Source organism: Phyllostomus hastatus, unplaced genomic scaffold (genome assembly GCF_019186645.2).
Source record: "Phyllostomus hastatus isolate PE091 unplaced genomic scaffold, TTU_PhHast_1.1 phas_contig_524, whole genome shotgun sequence".
NCBI classification, from domain to species: Eukaryota; Metazoa; Chordata; class Mammalia; order Chiroptera; family Phyllostomidae; genus Phyllostomus; species Phyllostomus hastatus.
The window spans coordinates 13,988,132-14,009,228 of record NW_025333900.1 but is presented as its reverse complement, the minus strand read 5'-3'; the positions used below and the strand labels follow the sequence as shown (position 1 = coordinate 14,009,228).

General features: G+C 38.2%; 2 protein-coding genes and 2 non-coding genes across 4 annotated transcripts in view; 3 read left to right on the top strand and 1 right to left on the bottom strand.

The window, feature by feature from the left end:
* The first annotated feature begins 2,467 nt into the window (after positions 1 to 2,467).
* RPL5 (ribosomal protein L5) lies at positions 2,468 to 11,422 on the top strand. Its single transcript, XM_045847059.1, has 8 exons — positions 2,468 to 2,581; positions 3,243 to 3,312; positions 3,395 to 3,510; positions 4,644 to 4,778; positions 6,037 to 6,239; positions 7,356 to 7,533; positions 10,706 to 10,794; positions 11,254 to 11,422. Exons 1-8 carry the CDS (start codon positions 2,579 to 2,581, stop codon positions 11,351 to 11,353), a joined length of 894 nt encoding a protein of 297 aa, XP_045703015.1. The 5' UTR covers positions 2,468 to 2,578; the 3' UTR covers positions 11,354 to 11,422.
* On the top strand, positions 7,187 to 7,282 carry LOC123824091. The gene has a single exon (XR_006786652.1). It is a non-coding gene; the product is annotated as a small nucleolar RNA SNORD21 (small nucleolar RNA).
* On the top strand, positions 10,874 to 11,006 carry LOC123824093. The gene has a single exon (XR_006786654.1). It is a non-coding gene; the product is annotated as a small nucleolar RNA SNORA66 (small nucleolar RNA).
* A 900-nt stretch (positions 11,423 to 12,322) lies between the features above and the next one.
* The window catches only part of DIPK1A (divergent protein kinase domain 1A), a 118,799-nt gene continuing 110,024 nt past the window's right edge, over positions 12,323 to 21,097 (bottom strand). Inside the window, exons 4-5 of the mRNA XM_045847058.1 lie at positions 14,807 to 14,983; positions 12,323 to 13,610 (exon numbers count right to left, since the gene is read on the bottom strand). Of these exons, the coding sequence (XP_045703014.1) occupies positions 12,798 to 13,610; positions 14,807 to 14,983 (990 nt within the window). The 3' untranslated portion in view covers positions 12,323 to 12,797. The remainder of the gene's footprint in view (positions 13,611 to 14,806; positions 14,984 to 21,097) is intronic.

Genomic DNA, 21,097 nt, shown 5'->3' with positions numbered 1-21,097 from the left:
CTTCACTGACTGTCCTGAGAATGTCCTCTGTACAAAAGAAATAAAAAGCCTTCCTTTTTCTCATTTTCCTCTCTTGTCTAGGATGCATCTGGGATCACACATTGTATGCAGTTGTCATGTCGCTTTGGTCTCTTTCAATCTGGGATATTCCTTTTGTCTTTCCTTATCTATCATGATTTTGTCATTTTTTTGAAGAGTACTGGACAGTTACTTTATACAATGTTCCTCAATTTGAGTTTGTATGCAGATTCATCATGTATCAGATTAGAGTTAAATCATGTAACTAGATTAGCTTATATAAATTTGGCACAAAATGTTTCTGTGTTCTTCTCAGTATATAGTATCAGCAGGAACACAAAGTTCACTTGCCCCATTACTGGTGATTTTTAACTTTTACCTTGAACAAGGTTAGTTGGCCGAGGCTGCCAGATGAGTTTCCCCTGGCTCCCGGTGTCACCACCTGCACAGGCTGAGCCAACCATGCTAGCGGCAAACCCCCAGCTACAACCACAGCGAATAGATACACATATTTCAAATGTTTTTGTTATAAATATTTATAAGGTAGGAAGAAGCAGGTTAAGAAAAATAAAACATTTAATTCAACAATGGGCTAGCTTGCTTCAGAACTTCTAAATATTCAGATGAAGGGTATGTGGGTCTTCCCATGTGCTATTGCCCTAAAACATGCAAAAGTTAGGGGCAGGCCCATTTCCATATAGCCTTTCTTCCCTGATGCCTGCCCTTCAGTGTAAGCAGGGCCTGACCAAGGCACCTGTCATAGGCTAATAATTAGATGAACCACGAAAATAAAGGCCTTTCAATATTATATAAATACAAATTGCATGTCTCTTTCTTTGTATTTCTAAAAGCCCCTCAACAAAGATAGAACCATACTTGCCTTTGAGGAGTGTTTTAACATTTCTCCTTGACGGCTCTGTTTCCATTGGCCAGAGGGGACTCAATGTACATTTTTCTGGTTTTATGGTGAGTTACAAATTGAAACCAGAGTAAACTAGCATCATAATTCCGATTTGTTCTAGTAGCAGTTTTTTGGAACCACTTAACCTTGTCATCTGGTTTGGCAGATCCTCCTCCCAGCTCTGACAGTGAGCAGTTGAGACACTGATTCTTTCCTGCTAAATTAAAATCGTGCATACCCATCTCACAAGAGCGGGCTTAAATCTTTGGAGGATGAGGTATAGAGTTAATATTCATTGTGAGGATGCCATTATTTTAAATTGCTGTTCTGGTAAGTAATTTGTCTTCTTTTCCTACTATGTAGGTAATCCATTATTGGGCAAAATAGGATTAGTTTTCTACTTTCCTGAGACCTGTTGATTTGAGTAAGACTTAAGCCAAATTTAAAAGGCAGGTTTCCACTCCCCAAACCAGTGAGGTTGATTCAAAAGAGGTGACATATATTCATAGGCCTGCATTTTAACTAATACCCAAATAATTCCCATGCAGTAGTCCAAATACCACCTTTAAAATAATGTTAGATAAGGGAATATTTTCTCCTGAGGTGCTTTCTTTGTTTAATAAGTTGGTTCATTGGTTGGTTCTCTTCAGTCTCCGTGTGGAGAATACGACTTATTAAAATTAGTGTTTTTATTTTATTTATTTATTTTTAGAGAGTGGGGAAGGGAGGAGGGAGAAAGAGAGGGAGAGAAACATCAATGTGTGGTTGTCTCTTGCACGCCCCCAAATGGGGACCTGGCCGGCAACCCAGACAAGTGCCCTGACTGGGAATCGAACTGACGACCCTTTAGTTCGCAGTCCGCGCTCAACCACTGAGGTAGTGGCCAGGGCTATTCGTTTTAAAAGAATGAATTAAAAAAGACATAAGCAGAAAAAAAGTTAAGCTGACTAGATATGAAGGAAGGAGGGAGGGGAAAGGAATGAGGAGGTCAGAAGTCAGAGAAGGTGATGGAGGTAAAGAGGCAGGAAGGAGAAAGCAGTTCTCTTACCATTATACAGAATGTCAGCACCGCGCTAGGTGCTGGAGATTCAAAGGTTTACAGTTCAGGGCGGGCCGAAGCAGGTAGGAAGACGTTGTAGGAAGGCCGAAGAAGGGCCCCTAACCCAGGCTTGGAGCGCTAAGGCAAGGCTTCCTGGGAGGACTCTGTTGCAGACCAGGATGAGAGTAGTTCAGGAGGCAGAGTCCCGGAGGGGGCAAAAAGCTCCTGGGCAAATTCTTTCTATTTAGTCTTTAAACTTTTTTCCTGCTTACAAAAGTAACACACATTATGAAATAATTTCTCAGCCCATAAAAATGAAAGCCTCCTACAGGTAATCCTCCCTATTACTGCTTACCGTCCGTCGCAGTGGGATCATCCTCAGCCAGGAGCATTAAGGATTTGCGGCAAAAAGACGAAGGCCCGCGTGGGTCCTCCTACCAGCAGGGGGCGGCATGCCGCACGTGTGACGGCAAGAGGATCTCTCTTCTACACGTCGCTAGCGTGATCGCGGGCGCTACATACTGCGCCTGCGCACGGGTTGCGGCCTTTTCCCTCTACCCGAGCGTAGCTGGGCTTGTGGGTCTGTGGCAAGCTTCGGACCTGGGTCTTTGATCCGCAGGATGGTAAGTGGGTATCCCGATCTCAGGAATACAGGTGGACAAGGGTTCCCTCACGTTGCCCTAATGCCAACCTACGCTCGATCTTGCGCAGCCCAGGGGTCGGATGGCATTAGATTGCAGGCTCTGCCCTGGTTGGGCTGCCGCTCCCAGCGTGGCCTTAATGGCTGCCGCCCGGCGCGCAAGCTTGAGGGGAAAGGGATTGGGAAAGAGAAAAAGCTGAGGCACGGATTGAGGGTGGGAGTGCGGTGAATTGGGTAGACAAACTGAGGGAGTAGTGCCAGCTCATCCAAGGGGGGCCTGACAGGCGGCAGCGCTGGGGAGATTGCATTAGTCGGTCTCACACTAGCTGGAGGATGCCCAGTGGAGCCGGGCTGCGGCTCCTCGTAGCCCGGCTCCATGCCTGACTGCTTCGTGGCTTTTCCGGGAGAGCGGCGAGTGCTTCAGAAATCCTGTATCGTTGGTCTGAGGAAGTCGCCTATCAGTCTTGACAGATGGAAAGTAGAAAAAGCGATTCTTGACCTTAGATGGTTTGAGATAAGCTGCACTTTACAAAAGTGACAGTTGTCTAGATTTACTTTTGAAATTCAAGTGTTAGTTTGTTACATCTCAGATGTCAAAAGTATCATAGTCTAAGACTTTTAATGATGTTCTTTTTTTCTTCAAGGGGTTTGTAAAAGTTGTCAAAAATAAGGCCTACTTCAAGAGATACCAAGTGAAATTTAGAAGACGACGAGGTATGGTTGGGTTTTCATGTTCACAATATTAAAGGAATCTGCTTTGCAATGGAATAGACTTTCTTTTTCTTTTTTTTTCCAGAGGGTAAAACTGATTACTATGCCCGGAAACGCTTGGTAATTCAGGATAAAAATAAGTACAACACACCCAAATACAGGATGATAGTCCGTGTAACCAACAGAGATATCATTTGTCAGGTAAGTTGCATTCTAGACACGAGCCATGATGGTAAAACCTCCCACCCCCTAACTCAGGGGGCTAGAGAAGTTGTACTTGGGAAATAAAAAGCGGGTGTGTGGATTAGAAGGTCCACCAAGTGTGAGGTCTGGCATGCCAAAAACATTGAGTTGGTTTATTTTTCCTTTTGTGGATCTTAAATTGGAGCCTGAGAAATTGGTTCTTTAAAAAAATACTCTGAAGATCAGCCGTTTTTTGACAATCTTGACCTAGTTTAGCCCCATTTATTTTTTAATTGGGGGAAAAGAGGATTAAAGAAATTTATGGTATTGCCACCATTTTGTGAGGGTGGATGGGGTGGGCGGATAAATTTGATACCAAGTAGAAGGTTCCTGCCCCATCCAACTCCAGCGCAGTGATGGGATTTGCTATGGACTGCATCCTGGCGCTTGCTCTCCGGCCTGAGACACCTCATATCCACCGTGGGTCATTGCAAAGAGGAAATCTCAAGATTGTTTTTATTCCTGCTTACTGTTTGAAGTAGGTTTTAACTGTCATGTATGAAGTTGTCTTACACATCAAAGATCTCCAAAAAGTGGCAGCATGCTCCGAGAAGATAATTTTCTGGAATTTTACCAGGGAAAAGTTTTTTACTTGAGATTTTCTGGGTCTTTGCATGCAGGAGGCAGGCGTGCCAGTTTTCCAGGCAAGGAAATTTGTGGTTGAGAAGGCAGTGTCTTCCTCTGCACCTAGGTACAGACGACTAAACACTAGATGTCTGAAACATTTTTGAGCTTAAAATATGCTTAGTTCAAAAGATGTTTGAAATAATTGGGGATTCTTTTGCCTTTTTAAATTGCCTCTAATTCCCAGCTAAGTCTTTTCAGTATTTAGAAGTAAGGAACTACAGTATAATTTATTTCAGAAGCATTTTTATATTCAGTGTCCCTTTGGTGATTTTGGCCTGACATACTGTGACATATTTACAGACTCATAAATGTACCTGCCTAGTGGATCAAACCATAAACTTCTTGGAGTTTAGTGGGTTTAACAAAGATAGATTTTAAGTGGTGATCTTTGTCAAGTTCTTTGAAAACAAAGTCACTTTTGACAGTGAAAGCACATTACTAACCTGGTTTTTCTCTTATTATAGATTGCTTATGCTCGTATAGAAGGAGATATGATAGTTTGTGCAGCTTATGCTCATGAACTCCCAAAGTATGGTGTGAAGGTCGGCCTGACAAATTATGCTGCAGCATACTGTACTGGCCTGCTGTTGGCCCGAAGGGTATGTACAGGATTACTTTAATTGATGTATTTTGGAATTAGCTCATTGTTTGAAGTTGTCTGATAGATGTTGACACATGAATAAGATAACTTCAGCTGATGGGTCAAGAGAGTTCTTGGTAGCGTGGCTTACAAGGGCATCATTACGAAAGATGATTTAAAAAATACAGGGTTTGAGACAGCAGTGCATTTTCTGATAATTTGGGTAAGCAGTTTTCCTGTTTACTGCCCTGTTATATCTAGACTAATAGAATTTTCTTCAGTGATATCTGTAATCTGTGCTGATAATGGTAGCTGCAGTCACATGTGGTTGTTGAGCACTTGGAGTGTGTCTAGTGCTACTGATGAACGGAATTCTTAACTTTGAATAGTCACTTGTGGCTCCTTAGTGGCTACCTTATTGGGCAGATCTACTTAGAAATGATCTTGTGACCATAAGCATACATTAAAAATGTAGACTGCTCCAGATTTCAGAATCTGTTTTAATGAGATGTCCAAGTGATTTATATGCATGTTAAAATTGAAGAAGCCATGTCGTAAACTTGGGGGGGAGGGGGTTGTTTCAATCATTTTTGCCTCTGGGTGGCAGCATTTTCTGTAATACGCATAAAAGATGAAAATGTGACTTTGCCTTATTTTTTTCTCAGTTACTGACCGTGTTTTGCAGTGGAATTATTAAGCATACGTCATTGTTGGGGACCTACATCTTCACTGGTTATGTGTTTGAGTGGGAGTGGAGAATATTGTCGTTCTATAAGAGTGACTTGATGCAAAGGCTCTGCTTGTGAAACCATAGCTAGGTGATGTGTACTGAGAGGAGTTGCCCATATTAACATAGTGTAGTTAGAGATAGAGCCACAAACGATGTTTTCATCCCAAGATCCCACTCAGAACTACATGTGATAACATTTAATATTTGGTTGTTGAATTAGTGCCAAAGAAGACTGAGTAATAAAATTCTTAAATAAGATTACTTGGTGTTATGTAAGAATCAAATTTATGTACCTCTTAGTTGCTGCATAAATCAAATATGAACATGTGTCAGATTAAGAAGCTGTTGAATAATGTCGATACAGCTGGTGAAATTGAGTGAAGTTTCTGTAGCATTTAAAAATGGATATTTAAAAGTAGATTGGGATTAAAGGATAAGTAACTTGGAATTGTTTTTTTGTTAGAGGTCATTCATGTTGTGACTTGATGTTATTAGAGCTATTTGAATATATTTGGGCAGGTATTTATACTGGCTTCTTTGTTAACAGCTTCTCAATAGGTTTGGCATGGACAAAATATATGAAGGCCAAGTGGAGGTGACTGGAGATGAATACAATGTGGAAAGTATCGATGGTCAGCCAGGTGCCTTCACCTGCTATTTGGATGCAGGGCTTGCCAGAACTACTACTGGAAATAAAGTGTTTGGGGCCCTGAAGGGAGCTGTGGATGGAGGCTTGTCTATTCCCCACAGGTAATACAGCATTCAAGGCCTCATTGCCTGGACTGCAGTACTTTGCTGTTTCTAACTAGTTGGATTGTGGAGATTACTGAATTAGTTAAAAGTAATAATAGCTATCACTGTGTGCCTACTGTATGCTAGACATTGCAAAGGGAACCTGGCAGGGCAGAAAGGAATTTGTAATGTAATTTTCAAGTGAAGAGACTGGGATTGAGAGGTAAGTGAATTGTCCAAGTTTTTGGAGCCAGTAAGTGGAAGAGCCAGGGTTGGAACCACTACCTTTTAGGTGTAGCTTGCTTGGCTTTGGTTAGAAATGAGCAACTTGATTTCACCACCACTTCCTTTTCCCTTTCAATGCATTTTCTTTTTTTCATTCAGAAAGAAAATGGCTTTACTGAGTAATGGAAAAAAGTGGACTCTAGAAAAAGTTTGAGGAAAAAGGCTTAAAACAGATTTCTAAACTTTCAACTGGAAATAAGATTGTAGGCCGTGCTTAGAAGCTAAGTAGGTTTTAATTTGGTTGTTCCTTTAGTTTGAAATAATGATTTTTGTTATTGTGTAGATACATCTTAAAGTGATTTATCAGCTTTTTACAAATAATTTTAGTGGTTGGTGATTTAACCAAAAAAAACCTATCTATATATGTACTTATATTTACATATTTATAAGCCTATAAAATGTAACCTAACTGGAACATGCTCTTATAATGTGGGGGAGGGGTTTTCATTTGTTTTTGAGGATCTGCAGCCCTTTTGGAGAGGCATCTATGTGACTTTGAATAAATCACTCTTATTGCTCTGAGACACCACTGAGAAATTGTAGGATTTGGGGGGAGCAGTTTTGAAACTCTTTTTCTATGATAATAAAAACTAACATAGTAGTGAAAAACTTTGGTTCATTTAATGGTTTTAAAGGTACTTGAGGCATGATTTTTCTACTCTGGAATTCAGAGAATAGCTGCTGAATGATGATATCCCACCAACTGAGCAGTCAGTAGTTGGTCCTTTGGTTGCATATGATGCAATTAATTGTTTCAAGACGGGACTGATGGCAGCTACTGAAATGAATTCCTGTTAGTGAAGAGATTTCAATTAGTATATACTAAAATGTGAAAAACTTTTATTTTAGTACCAAACGATTCCCTGGTTATGATTCAGAAAGCAAGGAATTCAATGCGGAAGTGCACCGGAAACACATCATGGGTCAGAATGTGGCAGATTACATGCGCTACCTAATGGAAGAAGATGAAGATGCTTACAAGAAACAATTCTCTCAATACATAAAGAACAATGTGACTCCAGACATGGTAAAAATTTTATATGAAACTGGGTTTACTGTTTGTTTTTTGGTGGATACATTATATAGTTTTATTTTAGTTTCAGTTAAAAGTTAAATGTGGGTATGTGCATAGGTATAGACAGACTCATAAGCTGCCCTTGGCTTAAAATGAAATGGCACAAACCCAGGGTAGGTTAAAGGATGAGGTAATATAATGAGCTAGACTTGCCAGCATGCTTTCAGGAATCTTTTAGATGCTGAATGATGGCAGGTTTTAAGCATCCAAATCTAAAGCTTTTGGTGGCTTTTATGTATTTGGCTGTTCTGTATTTCAAGATTTCATTCCTGCGGTCATAGTTAATTTAATCTACTCTGCTGCTTTGAGGTGCTAGTTATTAAACTTCATTTTGATACCATGGGGAAGAAAGGTTCTTCATAGCCAACAAGTGCTATGTTCTGGACTTGCTGAATGTCTTAGGCATATACGCAGAAAAGGAGATGTAAGGATTCTAACATTAGTTCTGCATAATGCTGAAGAAGTAAGGGGAAACAATATTTGCAAAAGTGAGTTTAATATTGGAAAGTTGATCACCCCTAAACTTGAGTCTCCAGGGCTACCTCTGTGAACAGTTTGTAGTAATTGATGATAGCACCAGTTTTGAAATTGTAGTGAAAAGTGTAGGAAAATCACACTGATTACTGTAAAGCTGTTACAAATATAAGTGGATGGGTTATGTATTAAGTGTTTTCTGTTAGTGCATGGTTTCTATTTTTGGCATAGCTTTGGTTATGAAGTTATTTTTAAAATAGTTATTGTGAAAAGATTTCTTTGTAATTTGTATGTTTTGTACAGTACATAGTCTAGGGCAGGGTAAACACCATAGGTTGAGTTTTGAACTAGGAAAAAGGTAGTTTTATATTGCTTATATAGAAGCATCTACTACACAGGAGTATATTCCCTTAGGTTACTGCTGATAACTGTCCTCATTCACCCTGCTAAAAAGGTCTTTTTGACTGATTCTATTTGACCTAACAAAATTTTTCTTCCTAAATGGCTTCTTGCTCTGCTCTAGGCATATATGCTCAAGACATTCTAAACTCTCACTCTGTGTTTTCAAGTGTCTATTTCCTAATGCTTTCCTGTATAGATTCTATGCTTTGGCCAGAACGCTCTTAGGTTAATGTACTTTGCAGCTAGCTCCTTAATTTTATCTATGGAAGCATCTCTCCTTATGCATGTACACTGAAGTCCTATGCAGACACCTGGTATGTTTCCAACAGGAAGTGTTTTTTACCTAAATTCTTGGCATTATCTACATAACTGATTGTGTTTCTTGCTTGTCTGATCTCTTGGAAGGAATGAACTGGGTTTAGATTAATTTTTTTAATGTCTACATGTGAAGTGATCAAATGGGTTTGTTAAATACAGTGGAGAGCTGTAATAGAGTGCTAAAAGAGGTGCAGAAATTAACTTTCAAAAGGAATTTAGGTAGTTCAGGTCACATGTAGTGAAAATTTTTGTTTTCTTTCCCTAAGCTTTACACAAATGCATGTAGTAATCTCCACATTGAATAATTTTAAAGACCTGGATTACCTGTCTCATTTTTTTAGGGGGCTGCAATTCTTACTAGTTTTAATAATGAACACACAGTCATTTTATAGCCATTCTTCATGATGGTCTTGCACAGGATCAAGTCTTTTACAGTTGACTTTTGAACAGTGTGGGGATTAGAGGCACCAGTCCCCTTGTGTGTGTACACACAGTCAGAAGTCCATATAAAACCTTTGACTCCCCCAAAACTTTACTGCCGCTGCTCCCTGTGGATGGAAAATAAATTTTTCGATCCACAGATGGGAAACTCAGGGATATTGAGAGCCAACTGTATATTGATTGGAAAAAATCTGTATATAAGTGGACCTGCATATTTCAAACCTATATTCTTTAAGAGTTGAGGGCAGTAGTTGAAACAATATAGAGTTGCAACACTGTTTTGTTTTTTGTTTTGATATGTTTTAGAACAAAATTTTCTTTTATGATAACTAATTGGATGGCCTTTCGGTATTCTGGAGACATTTTAACCTTTCTGGTTCCAGAAGCCTAATAATACTGCCAGAAACTAGTGGCTCCTAGTAGTAGTTGATATAAGAGGTCCCTGGTATATGATACTAGAAATAGCTTTGAAAGAACTATCAGATATTAATGGAAAATGTAAATCTGGGGAATGTGCGAGGACAAAAAAACTTGGCAATTGCTAATTGGCTTTTTTTCTTTTCTTTCTTTTCTTTTCTTTTTTTTTTTTTTTTTTAAGATTTTATTTTCAGAGAGGGGGGAAGGTGGAGAAAAAGGGAGAGAAACACTATACAAGAGAAACAGCAGTTGGTTGCCTCTCACATGCCCCCAACCCAGGGACCTGGCCCGCAACCTAGGCATGTGCCCTGAGCCTCAAACTGGTGACTTCTTGATTCACAGGCTGGCGCTCAGTCCACTGAGCCACACCAGCCAGGGCTCATACACTCTTTTTTAAAAATTTATTTGAGAGAGAACATTGATTTGTTGTTCCACTTACTTATGAATTCATTGGTTCTTTTTTGTGCCCCAACCAGGAATTGAACCTGCAACCTTGGCATATCGGCATGATGCTCTAACCAATTGAGCTACCCAGCCAGGGCAGCCCCATACACTCAATCTTTTTACTTTTAATTGGAATGACATTGGTTAATAAAATTATGTGTGTTTGAGGTATATAATTCTACAATACAATACATCATCTGTGTATTTACCATCCCAATACTCAATCTTAACATCTTAAAGACTGTTTTTGGCATGTATCCTCCCTTAAATGAAAGAATTTAGGTCAGGCAGCATTTTAAATGAGCATAAAATGTATTTCTACAGAAATCAATTTGCTCTAAGCTTGAAGGACTTAAAAAATACAGCTAAGGTCCTTAGAAATGCATTCAAATTTCTCTTCAAGAAAATAATATGAATAATGTCAACTTATATTTCTTATGGTAAAAATTGGGAATTTTTTAGGAAAAGAAATTTAGAAATTTGAGCAGATACCAGCGCTGACCTAGTTGAGTGCCTTTTAAGAATCTGGCTTAGACAAAATTGAGTAAGTAATAGATTACAGTCTGTCATGTTATTGTTTAGGGCATATGAAATGAAACCAAGTACTGTTTGCTTTGCTTTGTTTCAGATGGAGGACATGTATAAGAAGGCTCATGCTGCTATACGAGAGAATCCAGTCTATGAGAAGAAGCCTAAGAAAGAAGTTAAAAAGAAGAGGTATGCATCTTAACTGTTTTTTTCAAGGGAGAGTTAGCAGGGTTCCCCGCCTTGTTTCATCTAACTCAGACTGAGTCAAGTGCAAACTCGATCACTAACTCTGCATGATGTTGCAGAAGTGAAGGGAACCAGGTTTGCTAAAGTAATCGTGGTGATAGAAATGTATTGGCCTCAGAAGCTACTGAGGTGGTCCATTCTATCCTAGGACAGTGTAACTACCAGTTACCGCTAATACTGAATAATTCTAAACATTGTACTAAGATGTTTATTTGATTTTTGGCACTGGTAAAAGGACAGTATCACAAAAGTTGGGGTTTGGGAAAGTTAGCTTAAAATCATAAATAAGTACATGTATTAAAAATCTTACTACAAAGTTTCTTTTTCAATCCAAGTCAAATATTTTCTATCCTCATTAGTTGTGGTTTTAAACATAACACTCCTGTCTCTTTTGTTTTATAGGTGGAATCGTCCCAAAATGTCTCTTGCCCAGAAGAAAGATCGAGTAGCTCAGAAGAAAGCAAGCTTCCTGAGAGCTCAGGAACGAGCTGCTGAGAGCTAATAAACCAAACCACAATTTCCTGTGCAAAGTTTTGAGATGATGAAAATAAACTTATTAAACAAGCACCTATTTCGATGTTACGCTCTTGTCAGTAAAACTGGGGGAAATACCCTGAAATTGACAGACCTTTTCTTCAAGAAACAAGTATAGCTTTTTCCAGAAAAAGATGTCTTGCATATTGACTCAAAAGTTCACATGGGCTTCTTGGGCTTCTGCTCTCCCTGAAATGAGTTATGCCTCACATTACATGGTGTACAGCTTTCCCTTAAAAGTCTGGCAAACAACATACCGATCTTCCACTAGGAAATATTTCATTTATCATAACCAGATGATTAGTGGGAAGAGTAGTTACCTTTAAATTAAAACTGGTACTGGTCCATGCCTTTAATTTTTGAGAGCTGTCCAATGAAGGTCACAAAACTAAGATACTTTGATCAGGTGAAATTTTTGAGCAGAAAATAACTGGGTCTTTTCTCTAAAAGGTGTTTTGTTTTATGGAGATGCGGAAAGATACATCCCAGATCTCAACAAACATGAAAATCAGGACAGGGACTCAAGTCTTTGTACATCTAGTTTACATGAGAATCGCTGGATAAATTTACATGCCTCTAAAAATAGCCCTTTGTCCAACAGGAAACACTGGTGGTAAATACCAAATTTAAAAAGTTCTGACTTAGAGTCTTCTTAATGTGTCACTTCTCTGTAACTCAAAAATTCAAGATACTTGGGTCTGGCCTTAAGATGATCATTTTTGAAGGACTCAATTGGCAGGGTGGTAACAGGATGAACCATTTGAATCTAAGGTGGAAAGCTCATCCGTTTTCCAAAAGTGGCAATTACATGTTGCTAAGAACACTTGATTCTGAATTTTTAGAGGCTCAGGTAGAACTTCAACATTCTGAAGCCACATGGTGTGGTGTCGAGTTAAAATGTGTTTTAAGTCTAATATAACAAAGCATACTATTAACATGTTTATAAATGAGTCATTTTAATTTATCTGTTTTGCAGATTTCTGTTAATGTGCAAACTTGACCATGCTAAGACATTAGTAAATTTACGTATAAATTTTAAACAGCAGCTTCAATGCAAACAATGTTTCCAGCAGTGGTATTTTGGCTAACATAAATCTACAAAATACTCTCACTGTTGATGTTTATGGAATGAGGCTTCACAGCATTACTTTCAGTCAGTCAAAATATTACACAGTGAATGTACTGAGAAATGTACCAGGGCTTCTGAAAGAGCAGGAACAATCTTTTTGGGCCTATTGATCCTATACCTCCTGCCATTACTTCAGCAATTGACATTTTAAGATGATGGCTTCTTAGGACCAGGGGAAAGGAATTTTGTGTGACTGGCAAGGATTTGAATCAGAAGCCATTTTTTTAAATGCTTAAAATTTTCTAAGTTAAATTTCCCACAATGGTCATAATGTGAAAATGAACTAAGAGTCGTTTGTGTAGGAAATTTTCTTCCACAGTAAAGTTTTTAGGTTATTTAGTATCAAGGAATGTTCCATTTCCATTTGATTTGCTGTGACTTTGAGAGCAATACAAGAATAAAGTTGCTTTTCTAATTCTTCACGAATCTCACTTGGAGCACCACGCAGTAGGTAGTCTTTGAGTAACTGACAGGCCTTTGCCAGGTTTGGTTGTATCACTTCAGAAGTGCACTTCATTGTACTCTGATCACAGCTAGTTCGACAGTCCGTGCCATAGACACAGTCCAGGTCAGACTCACAGTGACGATCCTTTATAAGTTCTTTCAGGTTTGTCTCTGGCACAATTTTTCTCATGTCCACCATTTTCAAATCATACTTATCATTATATCCTAGGTTTTTGGCACTAGTATCACACATGAGGAAGTTTCCATAGGGACCATGGAAAACATCTTCCACAAATTCTAGTAGTCCGATGGCTATTTTAGCCTTTCTGGGCCACGATGGTGTGAACAACTGATCCATGCTTCTTCTGAACCCAGATGGAATGAAAAGTTCAATGACCCATGGAAGGCTTATTCCATAAAGAGAGGTATATTCAACACTTTCCATTACATAGAGATCACCACAGAATCCCATTAATTTGGGGGTATGTTCTTTATCTTGAAGTATCACCATGAGAAGAAACTCATTTAATTGAAGAAGTGCCCATGCTGACTTTGCTTCTCCCAAGGAAACCTGGCCATCTTTGTCTCCATCAGCCACTGTCAAGATGAGATTAACCAGTTCAGAGAGATTTCCCTGGTCACCCAATTTTGCCTGTAAAGATAAGATTTTAGCTAATTAAACAGAAGGAATGAAAAATATACTGATTTCCTTTATGGCGATTGCCATACTAAGTAATAATCTTGCTACTGAATCCCCTAAAGGAACTTTAAATATCTTCAAGTATTTATGAAGCTTGCTAAATTAGAACTACGCTTTTTTTTTTTTTTCTCCTCACCTGAGGATGTTTGTTGACTTGTGGGGGACTATGGGAGGGGTGGAGAGGGGGAAAGCGGGGAGGAGAGAGAGAAGTATCTATTGGGTGCCTCCTGCACGGCTATACCCTAACCTGGGATCAAACATGCAATCTAGGTGTGTGCCCTGGCCATGGATTGAACCTGCAACCTTTCGGTGTATGGGACAATCCTACAACCAGCTGAACACCTGGCCAGGGCAGAACTATGTTTTATGTAATTGCAGTAAAACTTGGCTAAGTCTGCTTGCTAAGAAGTGGCCACCCTAACTCACATAGCCTTCTCATTAACTGCATAAATAGAGTTAACCAAGACACTATGTGATTATTTTGTCTTATTCATACATTTACTTGCAAAATTGCAGTGTAATATGCTCATATTCAGTTATAAGAAGGGTCAACTGAAAGTTATTTTCTATTTTGTAGTTATCATATTAACATAATTATTTTGTTTAAGTTACATTGTTCCAATACTGAAGGTTAAAAAGCATTTCCCTGTGAAGGTTCTCTGGGATAAAACAGTCTGAAAATGTAAACTGTCCAGAGAAAAGAAAGATTATACGTGAAAATATAAGAGCAGTAACAATGAGAAAAGAGGATTCTTTCTAAAACTGTAATTATTTTCATCTTTTAATATTTCTAGTTAATTTCTGCATGAGTTTTTCTTTAAATTTTAAAAAATAATTTGCAAATCAGGGTGTACTAATTTTATTTCACCTTTAAAAAGGTGAAATTGTATCAGTTACAATATCAAACTATAAAGCAGCCTATCTAATGAACTCCACTCTCATACCTGCACATTTTTTGTTATTTTAATGTTAAAATAAACATCTTCCACACATTTTTTTTCTTTGTTGAATTATTTCTCTCAAGACAGAGTCCCTGATTGAGGTAAAAAAAAAATAGCAACATTTTTGTGGTTTTAAAAAAGGTCCTGTCAATTCATCCAGAAGAGTGTACCACTTCACACTGACAACATGTGAATGGATATACTTACTTTAAAGAGACTGTAGACCATTTCTTTGAATTTCTGTACAGTAGTTCCCCTCGTTGGTTTATCAAATAACACTATTTCTTTTCTTGGTTCCAATTCAGTTCCAAAATCAAGATGAAGTGCTTGTTCCATCTGACATTTCACAACCCCTGGCAGATTATCCCAAATCCCTAAATACATCTATGTGAAAGAGAATGGTAGGTTATACGTTAGGCAGAGTAGAAAACTCTGCGGTTATAGTGGTAGAAAACTCTACCACTATATTTTTAGTGTCCTCCTCCTCTGAAAACACACATAAACAAACAAGCAACAGAGCACTGAGATTGTGACTTTCTTTTTAATAGCAAGCTGAAAACCATACTCTAAAGCTTTTTTCCTTAATTTTTTAAATTACAGAAGTAATATATGCCTAAATATATATATATTTTTTTCACCATAACCATTGATTTTATTTTCCATTTTTGTTATTGTGGTAAAACTACAAAACCATACAATTTGCTATTTTAACCATTTTTAGTGTACAGTTCAGTGGTATGACATCAATGAAGTTTTGCTACCATCACTACCATCCTTTCCAGAAGTTTTTTCATCTTGTAAAACAGAAACTCTATACCCATTAAACAACAACTCCTTGTTAGCCTTTTCCTTCCAGCCCCTGGCATCGCCATTCTACTTTCTGTCTTTATGATTTTGACTACTCATATAAACAGAATCACACAGAATTTGTCTTTTTGTGGCTGCCTTATTTCACTTAGCATTATGTACTCAAGGTTCATCCATGCTATAGCATGTGTCAGAATTTCCTTCCATTTTAAAGTTGAACAATATTCCATTGTAAATATAATATTTTGCATTTCCATTCATCTGCCAGTGGACACTTGGGATGCTTCCATGTTTTAGCTAATGTGAATAACATTGGCATAAACATGGGTGTCAAATATTTCTTCAGGACCCTGCTTTTAATTCTTTTAGGTATATACCCAGAAATGGAATTGCTGGATCATAATGTCATTCTATTTATTTTTTCCCCAGGAACTGCCATACTGTTTTCTGCAATGGCTGCATCATTTTACATTCCCTCCAACAGTGCACAAGGGTTCCAGTTTCTCTACATCCTCACCACACTTGTTATTTTCTGTTAACAACAGTCCTTTCCCTATTGAATGGTCTCAGCACCTTTGTCAAAAATCATTTGGTCATATATGTGAGGGCTTTCTCTCTATTCTATTCCATTGGTTTATATGTCAGTCTTGATTCCAGTAACACTCTGTTTTAGTTACTGTAGCTTTATAGTAAGATTTGAAATTACAAGTGTGAGTCCTCCAGCTTTGTACTTCTTCTCAATATTGTTTTGGCTACTCAGGATCCCTTGAGATGCCATATGAATTTTAGGACAAGTTTTTTTATTTCTGCAAAAATTGTCATTGGGATTTTGATAGGGATTGCATTACTTTGGAAATCACTTTGGGTAATATTAACAACTTAATATTCAGTATTCCAACTCCTGAACATGGGATGTGTTCCATTTGTTTGTCACTAACTTCTTTCAGAGGTTTTCATTGTACAAGATTTTCACTTCCCTGGTTAAGTTAATCGCTGAGTATTCTTTTGGATGCTATGTAAACAGAATGATTTTCTTAATTCCTTTTTTGGATTGTTCATTGTTAGTATATAGAAATGCAACTGAGTTTTGTGTGTTGACTTTGTTTCATGCTACTTTGCAGAATTCACTTATTAGCTCTAACAACTTTTTTGTGTGGAATATTTAGGTTTTTCTACATCAGATCATATCATCTGTCAACAGAGATCATTTTATTTCTTGCTTTCCAATTTGGATGCCTTGTATTGGGTTGGCCAAAAAGTCTGCATGGTTTTTTCCCATAAAACAAAAGATATATTCTTTTCATTTTCACCAATAACTTTACTGATTTGGATATTTTAAGTATGTCAGCTATCTCCTTCATGGTATAACTTTGACTGTTCTCAATTAACTCTCAATTTGATGGCTGTCAACTTCAACTGGTATACCTGACCATGGAGCATCATCCAGTGAGAAATCTCTAGCACAAAACCTTGCAAACCACCTTTGACACGTCCAATCAGTCACAGCCCCTTCCCCATACACTGCACAAATCTTTTTATGCATTTCAGTTGCATTGTTACCTCTCTTAATATAATAAAGCATAATATGCTGAAAATGTATATTTTCTTCCATCTTCAATATTAAAATGGCTACACAAAAATTCACCAATTTAGATTATTTTTAATGCATGTTGCTTTGGCAGCTGTCAAAATACAATCTAACAAAATGGTTTCAAATGAAGTTAAAAACAACTAAGTGTAACTAGAGCCAGCTTACAGAAAAAAAACGAACAAACTTTTTGGCCAACCCATTATTTCTTTTTCTTATCTAGTTGAGCCAGCTAGTAGCTAAAACTTCTAGTATTTTGTTGAATAGAAGTGGCATAAGTGGGTACCCTAATCTTGTTCCTGATCCTAGAGGAAAAGCTTTCATTCCTTCACCATTGAGTATAATGTTAGGTACAGGTGGATTTTTCATATATGGATTTTACTATGTTAAGGTAGTTAATTGCCTTTTATTCCTAATTTGTTGATTGTTTTTATCATGAAAGGGTGCTGAATTTTGTTAAATACTTGTTCTATATCAATTAAGATGATCCTTCTTGCCCTGGTTGGTGTGGCTCAGAGGACTGAGTGTCGGCCTTTGAACCAAAAGGTTACATGGTCAATTTCCAGTCAGAGCACATGCCTGGGTTGCAGGCCAGGTTCCCAGCTAGAGTATGCAAGAGGCAGCCAATTGATGTCACACATTGATCTTTCTCTCCCTCTCTTTCCCCCTCCCTTTCCCTCTAAGAAGTAAATAAATAATTTTTTAAAAGATTTTATTTATTTATTTTTAGAGAGAGGAGGGAGGGAGGGGGGGAGAGAGAGACAGACAGACAGACAGACAGACATCAATGTGCGGTTGCTGGGGGTTATGGCCTGCAACCCAGGAATGTACCCTGGCTGGGAATCGAACCTGGGACACTTTGGTTCCCAGCCCGCGCTCAATCCACTGAGCTACGCCAGCCAGGGCTTAAATAAATAATTTTTTATAAAAAAGATGATCCTTCTCTTTTTCCTTTATTCTGTTAAGGTGGTGTATTACATTGATCGATTTTCCTATGTTGAACCATCCTCAAATTCTAAGAATAAACCCCATTTGATCAGGGTGTATGATCCTTTTTAATACACAGCTAAATTTGGTTTCTATTATTTTGCTGAGGATTTCTGCATCACCGTTTGGCAGGGATACTGATATGTTTTCTTGTACTGTCTTTATATGGCTTTGGTATCAGTAATGCTGACCTTATATGATGAGTTAGAAAGTATTCCTTCCTCTTCAATTTTTAAAATGTTATTTACTAATTTATTCTTAGAGGGGGGAGGACAGGAGGGAGAACAAGAGGGAGAGAAACACTGATGTGAGAAGAAACATCAATCAGTTGCCTCTGTTATGCGCCCTGACTGGAGACCAAACCTGCATGTGCCCTGAGCGAAACCAAACCAGGCCTTTTGCTTTGTGGGGTGATGCCCAACCGAGCCACACTGATCAGGGCATCTTTAATTTTTTTGGAAAAGTGTGAGGTGGATTGGTGTTAGTTCTTTACATGCCTGGTAGAATTCACCACTGAAGCCAGCAGGTCCAGGGCTTTTCTTGTTAGAAGAACTTTGCTTACTGATTCAGTATACTAGTAGGTATATAGTTCTATTCAGATTTTCTATTTCTTGGTAAGCTTTGTGTTTCTAGAAATTTGCCCATTTCATCTAGGTGATCCAATTTGTTGGTGTACAATTGTTCATAGAACTATAGAATCAGTAGTAGCATCCCTCCTTCATTTCTGATTTTAGCAATTTGAGTCTTCTCTTTTTTTCTTAGACCATCTAGCTAAAAGTTTGTTGATATTTTATTTTTAAGTATATTTTATTGATTATGCTAATACAATTGCCCCATTCTTTTTTATCCCCTTTCTCCCCCTCCACCCAGTACCTCCATTCTCTTTAGTATTCCCCACCCCCTTTGTTCATGTCCATGGGTCATACATATAAGTTCTTTGGCTTCTCCATTTCCTATATGATCCTTAAGCTCCCCCTGTCTATTTTGTACTGACCATTTATGCTATTTATTCCCTGTACCTTTTCCCCCATTCTCTCCATTCCCCCTCCCTACCAATATCTCTCCATGTGATCTCTATTTCTGGGATTCTGTTCCTGTGCTAGTTGTTTGCTTAGTTTTTGTTTTTTTTTAGGTTCAGTTGTTGACAGTTGTGAGTTTGTTGTCATTTTACTGTTCATAGTTTTGATCATCATCTTTTTCTTAGGTAAGTCCCTTTAACATTTCATATTATAAGGGCTTGGTGATGATGAACTCCTTCAACTTGACTTTATCTGGGAAGCACTTTATCTTCTCTTCCATTCTAAATGATAGCTTTGCTGGATAGAGTGATCTTGGATGTAGGTCCTTGCCTTTCATGACTTGGAATACTTCTTTCCAGCACCTTCTTGCCTGCAAGGTTTCTTTTGAAAAGTCAGCTGACAGTCTTATGGGCACTCCTTTGTAGGTAACTGTCTCCTTTTCTCTTGCTGCTTTTAAGATTCTCTCCTTTCTTTAATCTTGAGTAATTTATAATTATGGTGTATCTTGGTGTGTTCCTCTTTGGATCCAACTTGTTTGGGACTCTCTGAGCTTGCTGGACTTGTATATCTATTTCCTTTGCCAGATAGGGGAAGTTTCTTTTCATTATTTTTTCAAATAAGTTTTCAATTTCTTGCTCTTCTCTTCTCCTTCTGGCACCCTTATGATTTGGATGTTGGGATGTTTAAAGTTGTCCTGGAGGTTCCTAAGCCTCTCCTCTTTTTGAATTCTTGTTTCTTCATTGTGTTCTAGTTGAATGTCTATTTTTTCCTTTTGTTCCAAATTGTTGATTTAATTCCTGGTTTCCTTCCTTTCAATGTTGGTCCCCTGTATATTTTTATTTCACTTTGTATAGCCTTCAGCTCTTCCTTTATTTTGAGGCCATACTCAGTTATTCTGTGAGCATCCTGATTACCAGTGTTTTGAACTCTGCATCTGACAGGTTGGCTCTCTCTCCATCACTCAGTTCTAATTTTGGAGATTTGATCTGTTCTTTCATTTGGACTGTATTTCTTTGTTTTGGTGCATCTATTTATGTTCGAAGGGGTGGAGCCTTAGGTATTTGCCAGGGTGGAACAACCCACGTCACTGCATTGTGGTGCTGTATGTGGGGGAGGGGTCAGAGAGGGAACAATGCCACTTGCTCAGCTCTCATTCCACTTTCAAGAGACTGGCAGTTTCAACCACCACCACAACCCCCACAAGTTATTACAGCCAAAAGTTCTGAGGTTTTGTTTTCCTAGTGCTGGTACTCTGGGTTGTACAGTGTATCTTGTTCCCCAGTTGTTCCTCCCATTTTATCCACACATGAATGTGGGACCACCTGGTCTGCCAGCTGTCATCTCACCTGCCTGGTCCACCAGCTACCACCTTGCTGTTTGTCCTCTCCACCCCAACTGTCCATCTCTGCCTCTCCTACCAGTTTGGATGAATGTTTCTTCTTTAACTCCTTGGCTGTCGGATTTCCATATAGTTCTATTTTCTGGCAGTTCTAGTTTTTTTTTGTTTGTGAATTGGTTGTTTCCTTATTTGGTTGTGTGAGGAGGTGAAGCATATCCACCTATGCTTCTATCTTGGCTGAAACTGTATCTGGTGGTATTTAAAAAAAAACGAACTTTTGGTTTCATTGACTTTCTCTATTGTTTTTCTAGTTATTTCTTTTACCTCTACTATAATCTGTATTATTTCTTTTGTTAGCTTTAGAGTTTAGTTGTTCTTTTCTATTCCTTAAGTTATAAAACAAAGTTGTTTATTTGAGACCTTTCTTGTTTCTTCATGTAAGCATTTATAGCTATAAATACAAATTTTAAAAAGTAAAATTATACAAAGGATGAAAGCCAAAGTCCTGCTATATACATTTTCCTAATCCCATTGCCTAGAACTGGTTGCTATCAACTATTTTGCTATTTATCAAACTAACATTATATGGTGCTTACTATGTACTCTGGTCTACTAATTTATTTGATTATTTTACTCCTTGTAACAATGCTATAAAGTAGATACTATTATTATTCTCAAATTCCTGATGGAAAACTGAAGCAGAGAGAGGTGAAGGTAACACTTAGCATGCTAAAGGTAACACAATAGTGGCAAAGCCA

What these genes read in the sequence shown, in the direction of transcription:
- RPL5 (XM_045847059.1), top strand. An exon ending in GGCTTGTCTATTCCCCACAG is followed by an intron (nt 6,240 to 7,355) that starts GTAATACAGCAT and finishes CTTTTATTTTAG; the next exon opens with TACCAAACGATTCCCTGGTT. An exon ending in ACAATGTGACTCCAGACATG is followed by an intron (nt 7,534 to 10,705) that starts GTAAAAATTTTA and finishes GCTTTGTTTCAG; the next exon opens with ATGGAGGACATGTATAAGAA.